The sequence below is a fragment of the Tenebrio molitor genome, chromosome 9, assembly GCF_963966145.1.
Source record: "Tenebrio molitor chromosome 9, icTenMoli1.1, whole genome shotgun sequence".
NCBI classification, from domain to species: domain Eukaryota; kingdom Metazoa; phylum Arthropoda; class Insecta; order Coleoptera; family Tenebrionidae; genus Tenebrio; species Tenebrio molitor.
In genome coordinates this window covers 16758921-16779928 of record NC_091054.1, presented here as the reverse complement: position 1 = coordinate 16779928, position 21008 = coordinate 16758921, and the positions used below count along the sequence as shown (strand labels likewise).

At 34.7% G+C, this 21008-nt stretch overlaps 1 protein-coding gene across 6 annotated transcripts; it reads left to right on the top strand.

Moving 5' to 3' along the window:
* The first annotated feature begins 13062 nt into the window (after nucleotides 1-13062).
* On the top strand, nucleotides 13063-20593 carry LOC138137908 (receptor-type tyrosine-protein phosphatase U-like). 6 transcript variants are annotated; one of them, XM_069057507.1, is made up of 30 exons: nucleotides 13065-13305; nucleotides 13516-13653; nucleotides 13706-14007; nucleotides 14062-14251; nucleotides 14303-14487; nucleotides 14535-14676; nucleotides 15236-15334; nucleotides 15385-15519; nucleotides 15567-15617; nucleotides 15671-15780; nucleotides 15836-16010; nucleotides 16060-16302; nucleotides 16349-16467; nucleotides 16511-16697; nucleotides 16742-17353; nucleotides 17401-17603; nucleotides 17662-18032; nucleotides 18083-18123; nucleotides 18179-18222; nucleotides 18418-18525; nucleotides 18577-18660; nucleotides 18713-18841; nucleotides 18890-19030; nucleotides 19080-19207; nucleotides 19248-19567; nucleotides 19618-19841; nucleotides 19889-20017; nucleotides 20073-20215; nucleotides 20267-20402; nucleotides 20464-20593. In XM_069057507.1, the coding sequence occupies exons 1-30, from the start codon at nucleotides 13131-13133 to the stop codon at nucleotides 20533-20535; spliced, it is 5136 nt and encodes a 1711-aa protein (XP_068913608.1). In that variant the 5' UTR covers nucleotides 13065-13130; the 3' UTR covers nucleotides 20536-20593. The 6 variants fall into 6 exon arrangements, 5 of the variants coding, with proteins under 5 accessions (XP_068913612.1, XP_068913613.1, XP_068913608.1 ...); XM_069057508.1 differs by having other exon boundaries at nucleotides 18176-18222; nucleotides 19630-19841; XM_069057506.1 differs by having other exon boundaries at nucleotides 18176-18222.
* Nucleotides 20594-21008: the final 415 nt, after the last annotated feature.

Below are 21008 nucleotides of genomic sequence, written 5' to 3'. Positions count from 1 at the left end.
AATTTCCAGAGCAATTGTAACCTTGAGGGGTATGGGAAATTGACGGGAGGCATATGATGAATTGAACCTTTATTGATGGAAGGTAAAATGGCGACGTAGCGTCAAGTGAGTAATCTATATATTAATACGTGAAAGAAAACCTTTGTACCCCTTTTTAAGCAAATTGGGCGCACGGAGGATTATGAGATTTGGCATAGTTAAAGTTTATGTGGAGAAGGAGTGCAGAAAGATAAAATTTATGTATAATATACAGGGCGTCCCCAAAAAAAAGAGACAAATCCATAGCTCCCTTATTTACCGGACGATTTTAATTATCTATACATCAAATTAAATGGTTGTGAATGCGTTTCAAAATGGCGTACTAAATTCACAAAAAACCCAAAGTACTTCAAGGTTAAACTGTCAAAATATTTTTTTCAAATACGGACATATACTTTTTTTTTAGTAGTTCTGATAGAGATTTTTATTCTGAAAACAACAATGTATGATATGTGTAACCTCATATAAGAAAAAAATATTTTGACAGTTTAGCCCTGAAGCCCTTAGACCTATATGTGAATTTATTAGGGCTTTTTGTAGCCTATTTAGAGCCATTTAATTTGGTGTATAAATAATTAAAATCCTCCGATAAATAAAGGAGTTATGGACTCATCTTCTTTTTCGGGGACACCCGTGTGTTACAAATATCAAAACATTCATTGTTTACGTTCATACACTGTAAAAAATTATCGGAGTAAATGCGGAGTGAATTTGGAGCGAAAGCGGAGTGGATGATTTGTAATTGATTGAATCCCCCCGCAGTGAAATCCACTCCAAGAGGGAGTTTATTTAGATTATTAATAAAAAAAAAACTCTTCGGAGTGAAATACAAAATTCTTTGACTATTAGTTTGCCACCACATAAGATAGTATTGAAAGTTAATTGGACGTTTTACTGATCAGAAACTTAAATACAAAGGAAGCATTAGTCTATGGAACAAGAATACACATCAAGTTTATGCATCGCAATGCTATTGATTGCGAAATTTTAACTGGAACCGAACGCAATAAGAGAATTTTGATTCCACGTATAAATTTAACATATTCAGGTACTATTTTACGAAAAATAAAGTTATTTATTAAAATTTAACATAAAATAACATTTTAAATTTACAATGCGAAAATTTCCGATAATAATGCGGAATCTGGAAAAGTGCCCCGAATGCTTGCAGCGTTTCCACGTTGAATGGCAAGGGAAATCCTCTCAAAAAGGAATTTCTTAGATTTTGAATCCCCTGATTCCGCGATAAGTCGGTCTCCGATGACATTAATGAAATCTATTGTTTCTTTGCACCAAGGGCCTAAGGTTTCAAAGGCTAAACCTTTAAATATGTAGTTTGACGAAATAATTGAACGATATTTGTTATGTTTGCGTTTGCAAGCCATTTCAGCGGCAAAACCTGAGACTTCAGATGTTTTCAATACGTAACTGTCTGCAAGTGTATCTACGACAGTAACGTCCCAAACCAAAGGTTGACCTTTATTCCACGGTACTAAAGTCATCCCATCAGGGCGTTTTCCGTCATCACGAGATAGTCCGTTTGGTTCTAAAGTTGAATTAACATGAATAGAAGTCAAAGACCGGTTGATAATAGAATTAATTTCAGTGTGTCTTGAAAATCTACCACTGCTTTTGGAACAACTTAGACCGTGAATACCAATTTCATCAACATTCGCATTGCATTTGCAAATATGAGGTGTACAAAGATTACAACCCAATCTTAAACCAATACAAACTTGGAAGGAAGTGTTATCTAAAAGAGTACCAATATTAGGAGAAGGTATTGCATGTAACCAAGATCCTGATTCTCTGCATTGCAAAGCCTTAAAACGAGCCAAGTCCCTAGATGAATTAAAGATTAAGTCATTGTCAATTATTCTTTTGATATTGATATTATCCCAATTCTTCTGAAATTGTGGAATTGTTGGTCTTTCGTTCTCATTTTCTACATCCCAGACTGCTAAAGCTTCATCATAATGGTGAATAATAAGCTCATTATCCTTTGAATTTAGTAATTGAGAAACAAGCTTTTTAACACCATGAACTGAAGATAGGAAAGCAGGGAGGCAAATATCGGAAATGCGGCGAATTCCCAGTCCACCAAATCTAATCGGTAAAGTGGACTGACACCATTGTAAATCAGTTAAACGTAAATTAAGTATTTTTTCTAAAGAAGACTTTAAAGAAGAATCAATGGAATTAACGTAATTAGAAAATTTCCAAAAAGGAGTTGTTCTTAATAAAAAATTAAATTTTGGTATGAAAAGACAGTTCTTGATTAAGGTATAAGCCACGTGTCTGCTAAGAAATTCAGCTTTATTTAAAAGATTTTCAACTGTAATAATAGTTTTTTCGACAGTGTTTTTGAAGCCTTGGTCAAAGATTGGAGAGCCTAAAAGAGATAAACTTCCTCGGTCACAAATTTTAATACCTGGTGCTAAATTTTGAAATTCCTTTATGACTTTTAAATCTGTGTCTCCAGAACAGCTAAAGATCTCGCATTTGTTAAAGTTTAATTCAAGACCAATTTTTCTGGATAAATTGATAACTTTCTTAAAGTCGGACAAAACTACTTCTGGGTAATCAGCTAGGGTTCCATCATCTAAATACCAAATATTCAGTTCAGAATTCAAAGATAAAATAATTGGTTGAATGGCAAGACTAAAAATCATAGGACCACAAGGATCTCCTTGTTGAGCTCCAACAGAAGAAGAAATTAAATGATCACCAAAAAATAAAGTTGAAGGATTCCTATAGCATTGATAAAGATAAGGGTAAAGAAGTGGGGTATGACATTGGACTTCTTTTAGAATACAATCTCGTTCGACTGAGTTAAATGCGTTTTTGAAATCTAATTTAAGAACAACTTTGCTACGGTTTAGGTCGTTATTCACAAAGGTACGTGTAGTATGAATTGCTGCTTCGCATCCTAGCTTAGTTGCCACTCCAAGTTGGTGTGGAGATAAATACGAATTTACAATATTACGACTTTGAAAACAAGCAAGCTTTGAAGTCAATCTTCGTAAACAGTTTCCTATAGCGATCGGTCTAATTCCTCCATCTTTCTTATGAAGGGCGCATAAAGACGCACCATATAATAAATGACAAATTTCTGAAGGAAGTTGGCCAGACAATAAAAAATTGCACAGTTTTGTTAAAGCTCTTAGTGCCCGCTGACCTGCTTCGCCCGCTGATAAAGATATAGTATCTTTTAAATATTGTGGTCTCATGCCATCTAAACCTGGTGAAGAACCGGCAGGAAAGGAATTGATAGCTTCTCGAACGTTTTGCTCATTAACTATTAAAGAAAAGTCTCCCGTTTTGAAAGCGTCTGGAAAAAAAAGTTCGCGAGATGGTGAAGGATGCTTTTTTTTTAATTCTTCAGCAACATCTTCATTGAATGAAGCTAATGAGTCATCCGAGGACAATAATTTAACAGCTCCTTTGATATCAAAATCGGCTACTTTTGCTTCCACTTTCTTAGCTAGTGATAAATGTGTTCGTCTCTTAGAAGATGTTCGTATTTGAGGTACTTCAAAATTAGAAAGATTTTCTTTTATATGCTTATTCAATGATTTATCAGATTTCTCGGCTACATTGAAAGCTCTATAAGAGAATAGCAAAAGATCCTCAAATGAAGAGATTGATTTGGACGAAAGACAATTATTAATAATTGAACTTAATTTATCAGCAGCTAAATGTCTACAAGCTTTAGGCAATCTTCTAATAGTTGGTAGCTGCTGTTTTAAATTAATAAGCAATTTTGTGATAGAAACCGTTGAAGAGAAATTAGAAGAAGTTGGTAGGTTACTATTTGTATGATACTTATCTACGTGAATTTTCAATCTGATATTATCCTTAAAAGATTTTCCAGGACACAAATTACAATTTAATCTTTGTTGTCCACTAGAATGATTATCTTGAGATCCGAATTGCTTCTCATAATCCGTGCAATTAAATGAAGTGTTATTAATTTCTTCAGTTTTCCTTCTTGTTTTATTAATTTCTGAAGAGAATGATTTTGACGAAAACGATTGGCTCATTAGTCCATGAATCCTTGATCTATGAATTTTAAGGCCCTTTTCCTTTTTGAAATCTCTGTTGCAGTCTTCACATCGAAAAACTAATTTTTCTCCAGAAATTTTATGACACTTTTTGACGTTTCCGAATTTATGTTCAAGATTAGCGTTCGAAGGACCTGCATCAGTTAAATCTTGATCACTTATTTTCCAATCTGTTGTTCGTAGACGAAATCTTGTGTCTTGAGGATATTTAAACTCAAGATAACTATTACTTTCTTCAAGAGAATTATCAAATGATGTTGACAGACGCATGGCACTCTATATTATTATTTTACTATTTAATTTTTAAAAAAGTCAATTTCCAATTATAGCTGCAGTTGCGATGACAATAAATAAGCGTCAAAAACAAACATTCAAAAAAATTGCAATTTTATTGAGGCAGCCAGTTTTCAGTTGTACGTCGCAGCAAGTAGCGTTCGATCATCATTCAATGGTTTGAGATTTTATATTTCCGAATATAACGGCCAAGGGCATTTAGCAAACGATGAAATTTTATTTTAAGTTCAATGGACATTTTATTTTTTAACCGCCAGGTTTTTTTGTTTCAATAAAAAATATAGGGATAAAAAATACGAAATACGTGTTCTTTATTTTATTTTTCATTTTTTGTATTGATTTTTTATTTCAATTTTATATAATTTGAAAAAGATAGGCAAATTAACTGAATAGCCTTGGCGAAACCTGGCCAGTATAGCAATAAAAAACCTAAGGAAATGTCAAAAAACGCGTTATTGTTTTTTAAATATGGCATAGCCAAACTATACCTCATTTTTCCTATCGTTCGTATTTTTCAAATAACTCAAAAATTAGTGCATAATGACGTATTTGTAAACGCTCGCAGCTGACGTAATAGAACAAAATTCAAAAAAATTATATGCGATAATTATAGAGGTCTTTGATAAAAAAAACCTCAGTAACGTTCAAACTTAAAAATTTAAAGAAAGCGGTCGAATTTCGACCGCTGGGCGACCTCTAGTAGTTTATTAAAGCCGAAAATTCTACGCCTAAACCAATTATTTCAAAATTTCCATTAAAAATTTCGTAAATGTTCTCAAGGGTTTTGAAAGCGCTTTTTTTTCTAAAACGCATAAAGATTTCGTCTTAATAGAATTATCGATTTTACCTGGAACTTTTGAAATACTGCTTGAACAGACCGATTGATAGTCACTGATTTCCTTTCTGATGGTGAAAATGATGAAAGAAATCAACCCTACCGCATCTGTTGAGGAATTAGTTGAAAATCCTTAATTCAGTACCTGGAATAAACAAACCCGTAATTACGGGAAAATACTTCTTAAGTCGGTATATTCGTTCAATCACATTTTCTGACGAATTAAGAAATTCAGGTAAAATTTATTCATTTCGACACAAATTCTCTCATATAAAGTGTAACCAGATAGCCTAGATCGATGTATTGTGGGTGGTATTATAACAATTGTGTATTGTATATTATGTTGCATAACTTTTAATAATAACTTTTAATAAACCAGTTTGAAATCAGAACTCAACAAATTAACATGATACATGGCGCAGTCTAGTGAAAAATTCAAATAAGTGACAGAAGTTATAAATAATTCAACCATCAATAAGTGAAAATGGAATCTCTTAATTACCAACTAAATTTAACTTACAAGAAACAAACTTAGGGGAACCATGGAAAAAATTCAAGCGCAATTTTGAAGTTTATTGCACCACATTAGGTGAAGAACTTAACAAGGAAGAAAATGTGCACTCCTATTACGATTACACGCCCTAGGAGATGAGTGTATAGATATTCACTCAACATTCGACTTCAAACCAAATGAACACAACAAATACGAAATACTAATTAAAAAGTTCGACGAATACTTCCTGCCCAAACGCAACATCACGTTTGAAATCAAGAATCAGGGGAAACCATCGAAAATTACATCAAGGAACTCAAGATTTTGTCATCCACGTGTGAATTTAAAACACTGAAAGAGTCCAAAAAAATGACATCGGGAGCTTCGGGGAAAGTCAACCCAGGTCAGCCCAGAAACAAGAGAAATCACAGAAAGAAATCAACAACTGTACCCGTTGCAAATTTAATACCGAAAAGACTGTTCGATAAAATTCCAGATAAAGATAGTTTTCTTAAAGATTAATTAAATTACTAAATTACAGCGGAAATAGTACCACTAATCTAGGTAAATGTACATTTAGAGGCAAAGTAAATCAGGGAGAAAATAATTGCCAACTTGATTTTTTTATTGTAGAAACAGACAAAAATGCACCTGCAATTTTAGGGTTAAACGCATGCCAAAAATTAAAATTAATAGAACGCGTAAATTCGATAAACTCACTTACTGATATATTAAATGATTATAAAGAAGTTTTCAGTGGCAGTGGATGCTTCGGCTCTCCACAAATTATTGTATTGCAGGAGAACGCTCAACCTGTAGTTCACAATGCAAGGAAAATTCCTTTAACATTGAAATCAGAATTAAAAGCAGAATTAAATCGATTAGAACGATTCAAAATTATCGAAAAAGTAAATGAACCTACAGATTGGGTAAATCCATTAGTGTTAGTTCGGAAACCCTCCGGAAAATTGAGAATTTGTTTGGATCCAAAACAATTAAACAAATACATAAAAAGACAACATTATCAAGTTCCGTTAATTGAAGAACTGCTGACTGAATTAAATCGAGCGACAGTTTTTAGTGGAGTTGACGCGGATCAAGGATTTTACCAGATTCATTTAAATAAAACTAGTTCAAAAGTATGCACGTTTGCAACTCCTTTCGGTCGATATAAATTTAACAGACTCCCTTTTGGAATTGTTTCGGCACCAGAAATTTTTCAGAAAGAATTCAAAGAGATTTTTAAAGATATCCCAGGTCAGGTGTCATATATCGACGACTTATTAATTTATGAGAAAACACAAGAGGAACATAATAGAAATCTAAAACGGGTTTTAGAAAGAGCGAAACAGGCAAACATTAAATTAAATAAAAGTAAATGTGAATTTCAAGTGAAAGAAATAAAATTCTTGGGTCATGTCATTAACTCCAAAGGAATAAAACCAGACGAAAGTAAAATTGCAAGCATCGTTAATATGCCAACAACAAAAAATAAAAAAGAGTTTGAAGTTTTATTAGGTATTGTAAGACTTGGTTTTTGCCCAAGGGCGTTATCCCCTCAATATTTGATAATGACTCGATCAGACTCATCGGTACACGTTAAATTAGACAATATCAGCTACAGTCGTACGATAATCTACAATCGGACTCACCTCCACCTCATTCAGTCATGCAAACAGTAAAGCACTGGTCCGGACTCGGGTTTGCTCAATGGGACGGTACAAACATGTAAATGATAAACACCTGACACATCTGTCGCGAATCAAGGTCATACAGTGACTCACCCGGGAGATTCCTCCCCCTAGCCCGATCATGACGAGGGGCTCCAATCACAGGCGTCGTCTTCAGAGCGCTACGTTCCGGGTTTGCGTTGGATGGTCTGGTAGTACCTGTAACAGCCCCGTGTGCAGTTTGGGATGCACGGCCCGCCCGCGGTCTTCACAGAAGAAGACCGCCACGGCCAGCGTGTGAGCCTACAACCCACTTCCATACGATACTGTGCTTCCTCAGTACAGGAGAGCCGGGGTTACCTCCTAACCGTTAATCAAGCACGTATGATCTGTTGCATTTGGTTGCCACCAACGGCCGTCCATACAAGACGCGCCCAGTCAACGGCCCCGCCGTCTCATGAGCCAAAGATGCCTCACCCGGACATCCGGTGCTCAGGAATTATACCATGGTATCTGCCAGAGGTTTTAGCGCATTGGTAGTACTGACATCATAGCCCAGGTTGCCCAAACCTGCTATCACCCAGTTACCGACACACCTGGTAACTGTATCACCGGCTAGCACAAGCCTAATTCACTGCACCACTCCCGGGTCACAGACTATTCACCTGCCGTCACTCTTGTACTCGTACCTTGGACAGCCCGTCGGTTCCAGCTGCCAAAGCCACACTGTCCCTGTCTCGCCTGTGGGACCCGTAAAAATCACCCCCGAGTAGGACCTTTCAGAACATAATTTATGAGCCACATGTTTGGGTGGAAGAGGTAGTTTTTCTGTTGTGTTGTAATTTTTAGACCATCGATAGAAATTCGTTAAAATCCGTTAGTCATAAGGAAATGTAGAAGTAGTGATGGATAAATGACCGGTCATTTATTTTTGGTCAAAGTTGACCGGTCCTTGATCGGTCAATTACCAGTCATTATTGGTCAAAAAGTAGGAACTAGTTCAACATCACAAAATGATTCTTTCAATGTCAAGGATTATTTTAATACCAAATAATGGTTCTTAATTCCATTTTTTATAAGATGTATTAATCGATAAATTATTGTTCTAAAATTGTGTAAGTGAGGTTAAGTTTGAATTGTTTGAAGTTATATTTTGTTTTTTCTTTAACATATTTGCTTGAATTTGGACTTTTCGTTAATTTAAAACGCTTTAAAACTTTCAACACAACTGTGTGTGTATTTCCAGTTTTTTATTTTCTTTTAAAATACTTAAACATTCGTTTAGAATTTAAAAAAGTAGGTACGGTCGGTGGACAAATAAAACTGGGACACTTAAAATTTAATCTATGTAAATCAGACCATTGAATTGTCAATATATTTGTCAGTGTCTATATAATATGTCATACCAAAGTTAACCTATTTGTGATAAAGCCGTAATTAAACCATGCAAATTTGTAAATTTTGACTTATGTCATTTTTGTCCCAGTTTTATTTGTCCATCGACTGTACATAAGTATTTTATGAAAATAAAAATATATTGTGTCATGTTAAGAAGACACAAAAACGATTGAAAAACAACAACCACTTCTTCCTAATAGATAAAATGCTTAATAATAATGATCTTTATTAAAGTTTTAGATGTTTCATGTTTCATTGTCATAATTTACTTATTTATTGTCATAATCCATTTCTTCATTGTCAGCAGCTACGTAAGTGAAATCAGACATCCCAACATAACATCATCTCATCAGTCAAACAGTCATCATATCCTATAATCTTCAACATTATAACCGGGAAATTTAAATTTTAAAAATGACTGGTCAAATTCGTCAAGTCATTGACAATTATTGACCGGTCAAATGGGTCATTGACTAAGTCAATTACCGGACCTCACAACACTATGTAGAAGTGTATTTGGTTATGAATGAATGCTAATAGATTGTTCGGAACAAATTAGATTTAACAGAAAAATTGTCGGTTAGGAGAGTCAGTTGGTTTCAACGGATTGTTTCTAAGTTTAAACATTCGATTGTTATTGGATTAGTACTTTTGGCCGTTGGAGCTAGAATGAATGTGAGTGGTTGAATGAAATGGGGATGTATGAGTATAAAAGTAAGAGAGTTACAGTAAGTTTAGGAGAGAAAGTGTGAGTCTAAGACTGAGTAGACTTAAGAATTAGAGTTAAGAGTATTTCGAGTGCATGGAAATAATAAATCATCGTTCATAATAAAGCTAGTGTTTTAATTCAGTGTTCGAAATTGATTAAACATCCTGACAAGATCGAAGAAGAAAATATTGCTACAGTTTAATCAAAAGTGGAAATTAATAGAAAATTATTTGTAACAATTTCAGAAGTGGGATAAATGCAAAGAAAAATATTGCAACAGTTGCGTTTTTAAAATTCTCTTACAGTATGATCACCAACATTTCTAAGTTTATCCCAAATTTATCAGAATTAACCGCGTCTTTGCGAAGTTTGTTGACAAAAAATGCGATTTTCTCATGGACATCGAAACACGATGACGACATCGCGAAAATAAAAACCAAGCGAATTAACAGAACAGCCGTGGGAAACTGTAGGAACAGATCTGTTTCAGTATAAGAATAAAAATTATCTTATGGTAGTAGATTATTATTCTAAATTTATTAAAGTAGAACCACTATCACGAATAACTAGCCAGAATACTATTCAGATCTTAAAATCAATTTTTGCACGTCACGGAATACCTAAAAAAATCAGATCAGACAATGGAACTCAATATACGTCGGAATTATTTCAACAATTTTGTAAATACTGGGGAATAGAACATATCACTTCCAGTCCATTGTATTCCAGTCAAATGGTATGGTCGAAAGACATATCCAGGTAATGAAAAAAATTCTGAAAAAAGCGGAATTGGACGATAAAGATATTAATTTGTGTCTTCTAGAATTACGTAACACACCAATTGATCAAAATATTAAATCACCAGCTGAACTTTTAATGTCTCGCAAATTAAATGGCTTATTAGCAAATTTTGATAGCCAAGTTCCTGACATGGACACTATTAACCATTTTAAACAAAAACAACTTAAACAAAAACATTTTTATGATAAAGGAACAGTAAACCGAAACGAGTTCAAAGTAGGAGACAATGTTAGAATAAAGTTACACAATAAAACATTTGAACCCGGAAAAATCCTTGAAGTCTTAAATAATAAACATCATCACTCAAGGACATATCGAATCCAACTACTAAATGGAGCTATTTTAACGCGGAACAAATATTTTGTTATCAAAGATGGGAAAGGAGAAGGCTGTAAAATAAAATAAGAATTAAAGTTATAAGTGATTGATTTGTGTTTCATATAAGTCTTATTGTTAAAATATATACGGTAGTTGTTAGGCTTGTTTGGTAAAATAAAAGAAAGGGAGATGTAACCAGATAGATTAGATCAATGTATTGTGGGTGGTATTATAACAATTGTGTATTGTATATTATGTTGCATAACTTTGTATTGTATTATACGTTAATAAACCAGTTTGAAATCAGAACTCAACAAATTAATATGATACATAAAGCACATATATTCACGCTTTTTAGAAATATGCAAGAAAAATTAGAAATATGCAAGCATTGGGTAAAATGCACATAAACATGTACAAGTAGGTATATGCAAAATATGCATGCAATTTGCAATCTATCAAAATTCAATAGTGAGGGTAAACGGTTTACAATATTACATGCGGGTTGTGAATTGGGCTGTGATTTATTTTTAGACAGTAAGAACAACGACAGGGAATACTATAAAACCATGACAGGAGAACTTTTTGTAAAGTAGATTAAAGACCAGCTCAAACCTGCTTTGGCACAAATTCAGAGGAAATGTGTGCTAGTTATGGATAATGCTCCTTGTTTTGGATAAGCCGCCAACCTTTTCTTCCAAGAAGAGTGAAATGGAGAAATGGCTGGTTAAGAAAAGTGACATAGGCAAAAGTTACTATCAAAATTTAAGGAAAAAAAAATTGGTAGCTTATAAAACCTTTTCGGAATAATAGCAAAAAAATGTACGTGATTGATCAACTCTTCAAACAATAGGGACATGAAGTTCTTCGCTTACCATCCTACCACTGTCAGTGGTCAGGCTCGTGAATCACCCTGTATTTATGTTTTGAAACATCGTAGTCTGTGTAAAATAAAAATATGATGGAAAAATAATTCACAAAAATTTCGATTGTCAATGCGTAACATACTAAAATACAAAGTACCCTTGAAAAATATAAGACAAAATTGTCGAATGAACAAAATGAATATCTGTATGCTTTGTGATCCCTCGCGTAATTATTTCCCTCGCTGCTCTAAACGCTGCAATAACCTTACACTCTGGAAGAAAAGTTGCGCTCTAGTTCCCTTGATATTGAGATAGTATTTTAACAGAATCTCTTTGTTTTTCAATAATTGTTTTATGTGATACATTTTTTACAAGATTCTAATATTCAAAAAATAGTAGTTTATTTAACGAGTTTGTGTGTAAATTGGGCCTTTTTTGACATGAGTGGGTCAGTTTAAAACGCGAGTGAAACGAGCGTTTTAAAGGCCCATGAGAGCCAAAAAAGGCCCAATTTATACAAGAACGAGTTGAGTACAACGTTTTTTTGTTCGACGAGCCCCTTAAAGGTTCCAAATCGCTTAAAATCTTTAAAATTAGCTCGACGTTTTGTTTTGACAAGTTGTGACATTTATCAAAATCCGTTCACACAGGAGAAAATTCTCAAATTCTGACAGTGTCGAACAAAAAACATATTTTCTTTATTTCTTACTTGCATTACGAATATCTGCGATAAGAATTTTTAGCTCTCAAAACAAACATTGATAATCGATAATAATATTACAAGACCTTGTTTTTTAATCGGATACATTTTTTTATTTCACAAAAACTTTTTGGTGATAAATTTACGAATTTGAATTGCACATTTTTGTTCTGATTAGAGCACAACAGCGTAGCTGGAGGACTTTAACCTTTGAAGAAAAATTTCCAAATCAATGAGTAAATTTATCAAACACAAAAAGTTTGAGTAGATTTTTATCCGAGATAAACAAAAATGATTGGTTCAAAAGTCAAATTCTCATTGGACCATTGTCTGTGTTGCTATAGTGATGGAAATAATCAAAAATAAACTTAGACTAAAATGGTCAATGGTATGAAAAATATGTTTCTACTCTTTTTAAATAATGCATTCATTATACATAGGTACATTCTTGGCTGTTAAGTACCTACTGTTGTTCATTACCTACTATCGTAAGTAATGAGAATGACTAATGAGTAATGACTCATTACTCCATGGATTGAGACCAAACCCAAACTTGAATTTGCAAAGTGTAGCATATTTATCTGTTATACAACTATGTACTTTCAAATGTCATACTTAGTCATTCTATGTACACTTTTTACTACGAAAAAGTAAACGAATTTTAATAACATAACGGACTTTCTCGTTCACGAGAAATTTGGAGTTTTAAAGAATTTCCAAGTAGCAATGTTTCAGTTGAATATAAGAAAATAATTACGCATTACGACATGAAGATTGTCAAATTCGTAATTAATCTTAGATTATGATATGTCGACACCATTAGGTCTATCAAGTATCAAAATTTTATCAAGTGTTATCTAATGATCGTGAATGATATGAGTAAATTATATCTTGTTCGACTATGTTCGTGCGCGGTTAAAATGTATGTCTTTTGGGCAATAAAATGTCGAAAGTGTTGTCACTTGTACACATTTATTTAGTTGTACTTACTTGGTTAAGTAGTTCAAATTGTCACAACCAATTCTTTTTGATTGATAATCTTAAAGGAGTTACGTATTGCGTGACCAACAGTACTGAGGCCTTAAGTTGGATTGATGAAAATACTGACGACAATCAAGGTAAGTTTTCAATTAAAAACAAATACTTACGTAAGTTTACAAGACAGAAAAGCTTGCTTGCTTTCTAAATCTTATTTCAATCTCTAGCATCAATATGTTCTCCTGGTTTTATCTTAATCAACCAAAGATGAAAAATATTATAAATATGTATTGATAAAAATGTTAGTCTTTAAGTTAACTACACATCGTTTGTTGCATTTAATCTTTTAGTGTCAAGGTATATACCAAACCATGATAAGAACTTCGTGAGCATCTCCATAGAGGAAAATAAGACATTTCACTTTGACCAGTCTTGGAAATTAAAAAAATCTCTGAATAATGAAATCATTCTGGACCGACGATGGGAAGGTAAAATTCTATTTTAGATTCCTGGTAACAAGTACCATTTTAATTTTCACAGAAATGAAAGTCTTCGTAACCAATCCGAGTATTCCGAAGCACAATTTCATCACTGCCGCTTCACATTTACCACAAAATTTCCTGATCCCGTTCTCAATTCGAATAGAGAGCGATGCTCATTTATTTCTTTGTGAAAATGACGACCTCACAAACGCAAGTTGTTACTGGTTTCAGCTAAGACACATGTCAAACAAAAAAACTTCCGTGGTGAAATGCTTCGACGTAAACTTGTTGTCGTCCATTGTTAATGAAGTCCTACCTCATCAACACTACAACTGCAGTAAAAATTTGAACGAGAAACGGGTAAAATAGAGATATTATGGTCATTCTATAAGCAAATGTCGCATGGTGTTGCAGGGTATGATTGATGAATATCTTTATGGAATGAAATGGTCTCATTTTGAACTGAGGAAAAATGGGCGCCAAATTAGTTTGACCAACCTGTCTGATAAAAGAGAAATTATTACCTTCCATGACAGTGCCTTGAGAGTAAAGCATTTAATTATTCACAGCAATGATGTTGTAGGTCTTTGGAAACTGAATCAGTGTATGTCAACACAACCAAGAAAGGTAAATAAATTAATAAGAAATTTTCTAGTGGAATATCTGTATACTGATAAAGAGGTGGAGAATGTAAAAATAGGACCAGGTTTACCTGTCGTGGATGGTACGATTTGTCTTTCGATATGGGTGTTGATGTGTCCACACTGTAAAATAAAATTAACACTAAGTGACCCAAATAATACAAATCAGAAAGTTCTGGAGAGAACTCATGGACCCAAGGTAACTATTAAGGAATGGAACAGATGATCTGAATTAATTCAAACCAGTTGGAAGGTAAATGGTCAGAAATCAAGGTGATACAGTACAACGTTTTGCAAGAAGAAGTAATTTTATCGGTTTCCACTATTGGTTCAAATGCTGGAAAGAAATTTTGGGCCATCGATAGTCTAAGACAGTGTCTACAAGATGGTAAAAGTTCTTCCATTTGCACCGCTTTAATTTATTATAAAAAAAATGTAACAAAGCTTATAACAAACGATTTTTTCTTATTTCAAAAATAGTGAATATATTTTGATGAAAGTTTTGGTACAGTAATTAGATGTTAACTAAAGATAAAATGATGATAAAGAAATTCTTGAAAAAAATACCCGAATCTTTTAGATTATTTTTATCCTAACATGCATTTCTTTTTATTCTTGACTATCAGTTATCATCAATAACTTCAGTATATCGCAGATTTAGGCTATACTATGCCACCAGTACGAAGACGGGCCCATTAGCAGCACGTAATTTGAAAGGGTCAGCTTTATCGGAATGCGAGAAGCAGGTCTTTCCTATAAGGCAAACGCTCATCGTGTGGGACGAAATGTGGCCAATGTGTTACGGTGTTGTCGTGCTTGGTTTGAGGACCAATGATACTGAAAGTTTCACCGTTTTATCTTAGTTGTGGCCCAATTATTGTACAAAGTTTCATCAAAATATTTCTGGGTTTTGCATGTTCCATGATAAGTACAAATCGTGGTTTCAGAATTTCGTATTATTAAATCAGAGAAAGCCAAATTGTGTCAGATGATTTCTTTAAATAGCGACGATATCATATCAACTCAAAGAGTGATAAATGCTGATGGTAAGTGGTTTTTTCTAAGATGACAATATACTTAGTGATAAATCTTCAAGACAACGACAGAACATTTTGCGTACCGTGTAGATGGTTATCCGAAAATTGTGGTCAAGCAAGAGTTATTAAAAAGTACAAAGGCAATTCTATCTGTTCCTGTTCTGCTGGGATTAAAAATGCTGACTGTGCTGATGGTATGTACGTAATTTAAGTTTTTGATATATCAAAATTATCATTTCAGTTTGTGACAAGAACTATTTTGGGCACAATTGTCCAAAGGACACGGTTAGACGTAAGACATGAGAGTAAATTGTAAAATGTAAAGTTAATTTTTTTTGCGAGTAGAAACTTTTGCCACACTTGTGCCGTGCCGCGTGGGCTCCACAGAAGCTACAATTGAGATATCAAGTTCCAAGAATTTTAACGAAAAAGCAGATTACATAGTCGAATATAAGGTGAGATCTTCAGTTGAGTCTGTCAGAACGAAAGAATGAAATTGTAATCCAACAGGAACAGACTGATAAGAAATGGAAACAAATTGATGGGAGCTACCCACTTGGACAGGAGGTCACTGTAAATATCACAAAATTGAAAGCAAAGACAAAATATAATGTTAGAACGGTGATGACAACTGGAGACAATGGGAACAAAGAAAGGTGGACAACAATTACTACGAAATGTTTGGGTACTGTTTTGGAAAAATTTTGAAACGTGTCAATTATGCATTTTTGCAGAAATTAGTAAAGAAAGCGTTTCACTCGAGGTGTCAAACTCCACTGCAAACATTTCTCTTCTGAAATCGGTGCACAAGGATATTTGCAGGTTTACTGAATGTGAGGTATATTTGAAAGGCAAGGAAGCAAAAATATCTCAACAATATATTTTTGTCAAAGATTTGACTCCATTTAGCGAATATAATGTCAGCATTCGGTGTGATTCCCAAGAAACATTAATACGCTTTAGAACTAAAGAAGGAAGTATGGAGTCAGACTTTTTCGATTTTAAATATAAATTTTTCTCTAGTTCCAGAAAAGATATCCACATTAAATTTTGTTGACATTTCACCCGACTCTTTGTGCTTAGAATGGGACAAACCTAAGCGCATCAATGGGGTTTTCTCACATTATACTGTAGAATATCAGGTGAGCAAAAGTTTTGGTTCATTCCTGATTACGTGTCTTCTAGCTTTTAGGACACAAAGCTTGCAAAAACTCGTTAGGTGTAGTTGCGCAATCCAAAAACATGACCAAAGAGTCGAAAATCAAATTCACCAGATTGAATCCTTACTCTATTTATTCGTTCTCAGTATCCACCAACAACACCTCTTTTCAGTCAACACCTTTGACGAAACGTTACGAAACTCCTGCCTCAGGTAAAGAAAACTTGTTCTAGATACTGTCACATGAACATTTTTAGAAGATATCTACGGAGAAGAAATCCCCAGGATCGAGATTTCGAGAGTGAACGCTTCTTCGGTCCAGGTTGAATTCTCTCCAATCGATTGCAATAAACTCCGAGGGTTATTGTGGAAGGAAGTGACACTGAGTTGCTCCCACCAGTGGTGTATGTCCAAGACCGAAAAGATTCAAAACAACCCCCTAATCCATACCTGGTCCAATCTTTTTCCTTATTCAAACTATACTTTGCAAGTCAAATTTTCGCGAAGCACCAAATTTGAAAACAGTGTTACGCAGAAGCAAAAATTTCAAACTAATTTTTCGGTTGCCAACGAGGTGAGAGAGTTGTTGGTGTATTCGAAAAGTGAGAGTTCGATCTCGTTGAGGTGGCGGGAGCCGTACCCTCCAACAGGTGTTTTAGTACTGTACAACATCCGGTACCACTCGAAGAGTAGCTCTGGTAGCTCGATAAACGTGACGGATTCACCGTGCAAGTTATGGCCAACCTATCAGTGTGTCACAATCTCTGATTTGAAACGTTACCAAACTTATGAAATCGATGTGCGAGGTCTAAACAGAGGTATCCAAAATTTTGGCAAAATTAGACGAATCGAAGCTAGGACCATCATTGGTAAGTGACCGCTACTCTTAAAAAGATTGTTGAGAATTTGTCTTCAGAACCATCAAAACCGCCGTATGATTTACGTTATAATTGGACTCCCACAAATGATCTGGAGTTGAGATGGAAACATCCCAATGAGACCAACGGCGACATAATGCTTTTTCAGGTTACTCTTTTGCCCAAGTTTCGAAACGTCACTTATTATTCGAAACCAGTATCAGCCAGCAAACTGAACTACACGTTGGATTATTATCACAGAGTGAGTACTGAGTACATTCTAAATGTGTATTCTTCTATGCTTTTTCGGTACTTATCAGATAGAGAAGAAAGAACTATCGCCGACAACTCAGTATAGGATAAAAATCTCAGCTGATAACGGCATTGCTGGTCGTGAGCTGATAGTCGAAATCGTGACTCCTTCATGGGGGACACCTTCTTCCATTATAAATAAAGAAACACTTGGAATAAATTTCTCGTCGATTGCTTATACTTCTGGTGTCTCTCTTCCGGGAGTAAAATTGTCAGACTCGACTACAAATAAGAATAAAGAACTAGAAAACATCGTTTCAACAACACCACGCAGTGTTCTGAATATTGAAGACAACGACAAAGACGATGAGTCGTTTGAATTAATTGTCGTAATTTCTCTAATTGTAGTAGGATCAGTCTTTGTTATTTCTCTCACAGGGTAAGTAATCATTTGCGAATTAATTTTCTTTGACAAAAATGATGCTTTAGATGGCTAACTTGTCGCATGATAAAAAAAAGAAATGTGCCAGGTAAGTGATTTTTCAATTGTGTGTAGAATTGCTGTAATTTTTTGTTTTTCAGAAGATAGTAATTTTTTCGAGGAAATTGCCTTAAGATCAATAACTGATGTGAGATATTTTCCTGATTTGAAGATTAAAGCACCACTCAAGGAACTTATATTTCTTAAAAGATCTACTAGAGATGACTTGTGTTTTTCTAGATCGTCTCAGAAGTGTTTCGATTTTTATGTAGTTTGAGTGGTGCTTTAAATGTAAAATGAAATCGCAACTACAACACCATCTTGCTTAAAATATTTCTTCCAGAATGAATACGTCAATGTTTCAAAGTATACAAAGGCGATACAGTTGTCAGAATTCAGAAAATATGTATCAGATTTTCTGCACACTGGATCACTCGTAAAGGAGTATCAGGTAATAACATAAAAACCAGAAAATATAATGATAAATTCTCGATGTGTTTAGAGCATCATAAATAATGTTGACAAAAACATTTACGAGACCACAAGAGGAGATTTCCTTTGGGAAGACATCGAGATACATTTTAAGGTACATATTACATTTCTAGATCTTGCGACTTCTTATAATCAAATTTTTCCAGAAAGGTACCAAGACAAAAGTATACATAGCTTCAGAATTGCCAGATTTACGATATGTTGACGACTTCTTTAAGCTAATTTGGGACGAAAACATCCAACACACAATATTGCTCGACAATGCTGATCAATACGTAAGTCTTTCTCCAATTACTAAGTCATCTATTGCTACTCTATTCCAGGAACTAGCTCAAAATTTTTGGCCTTCTAGTTCTCACCAAGCAGAAGAGGACGCCGTGTCTATCGAATTAATTTCCGAAAAAGTGTTCGTCGATTTCAGTTGCAGAAAATATGCTTTGACCTGTCAAAGACAAACAAGAGAAGTACGTACTAGTACCTTATGATGCAAACGTTCTTGCAGTTTCGTTCTAGATTGACCAACTGTACTTTTCGTCGTGGTCGGAACCTGACGTACCGAATCTGTCAAGCGCTGCGGCATTTTTCCGAGAGATGTTAAAGTTACCCTTAAGATCGGAGTCTCCGATTTTGGTGCACTGCAGGTTCGTTAGGAACACATCAAATTCTACAATGCTCGTGTAGTTCTGGAATTGAGGTTGTAGGTTTTGCGTTGTTGTGTGACATGTGCTTGAGACAAGCCAGAGATGAAGAGGTTGACATCTCGAGAACTCTGCAAAACCTTGCCGTGTACCCGGCTGCTGTGGTAGGCAACATCAGGCACTACCTGTTGGCGCATCTGGTGGTTCTGGAGAATACAGTGGTTGGTGGTACTGGTGTTAAGTGTGACAATTTTGACTTGAATTTGCCGCTATTGATCAGCAACGAAGAGATACAAAAGCATTTGGAGCATTTGCAAGAGATGTTGTGGTTGGATCAACAAGCCAAAATGATAAAGGCGGAAGGTAGTACTGTGCTTGAAACGACAAACAATATAGTGTACCTCACGTTTCAGTTCTTCATGAAGAAATGTTGGCTGAGAACCCACCTCTTGAAGAACACCAGTACACATACGTAGATACTCTCAGTACCGTATGGGTAGACCGTTTTACAAAATCTCACCAGTTTGTGATAGCACCACATCCATCACAACACTCTCTCGCCTACTTTTGGCAATTTATGGAGGAGTTGAATATTACCGTAATCATATCCTTGAATGAACCTCAGTGGTGTCGACAAGTAAGACTCTCAAATTATTTTTACACGCTCCTAAACTAGTTTTGCAGAAGTGTCGCATATGGCCCGACAAGCACCACCCACAAATGAATCCCTCGAAATCAACACGTGTTAAACACGACTCCACCACCAAATTGAAGAATTATAGTTGGATTAAAGTAGTTTTGACAGGAGTAAAGGTACGAGAGAAAAATTGCTTGCTGGTAGAGTTGAAATAGGTACATTTTTTTGCAGAAGCAAACCCCGATTGAAATATTATCTCTGAAAAATTGGCCAACCGCATCGAACTGTCCTGAAGATATTGCCGATTTTGTAAATTTCTGTATCGAGACAAAGGACGTGTTGAAAGGGTCAAATCCTGTGTTGGTCACGTGTCAGTATGTAAACAAAATATTTCGTGTTGAAGGATTGTGATAAGTTTTTTGCAGTGACGGGTTAACAGCTTCGGGTTTGTACGTCGCCATGTTGTATAATATTGGAAGGATGAAAATAGAAGAAGTGTGTGATGTTTGCTCTTCTGTAAGGAAGATTAAGTCTTTCCGTCAGGATTTTTTGAAAAGCGAGGTATTTCTATTAGAACAAAAATCAAAAGCGTTAGAAATTCTATTTTAAATTTCTTTTACAGGAACAATTTATATTTCTGTGGGAAGCGGCAGAGAATTATCTAAAAGAAATTCAAATGTATGAAACTGTGTAAATATTTATATTATTTAAAAATAAAAATACCTATGTGATAATATATAGGTATATTTTTATTATTGGTATCTCATTAAAAAATGGTAAAGCTTGTTTGATACGATGCTAAATTTTTTAGAAAATTTGTTAGAAAATGAGAGAGACCCTCGATCAGGACCAATGAACGATCAGCATCATAGTCTGTCTTTGTCAGATCCTGATCGTTCATTGGTCCTCTCTCATTTTCTAACAAATTTTCTACAAAATTTAGCATCGTGTCATACAGCCTTAAGGGCACGTTTTCTTATGATTTCAAAATTTTGTTATTGTAAAAATATTGTTTTATCTTTAAACGATAAGACATTGAACATTCGTACTAGTACAAATATGATATCTTTTCAAGTGATAACGTATACAAATAATTACATGATTTATTTATTATTGAACCTTCCACCAACCGGCGGCATGGCTATTTTGCCGGAGTACATACACTAT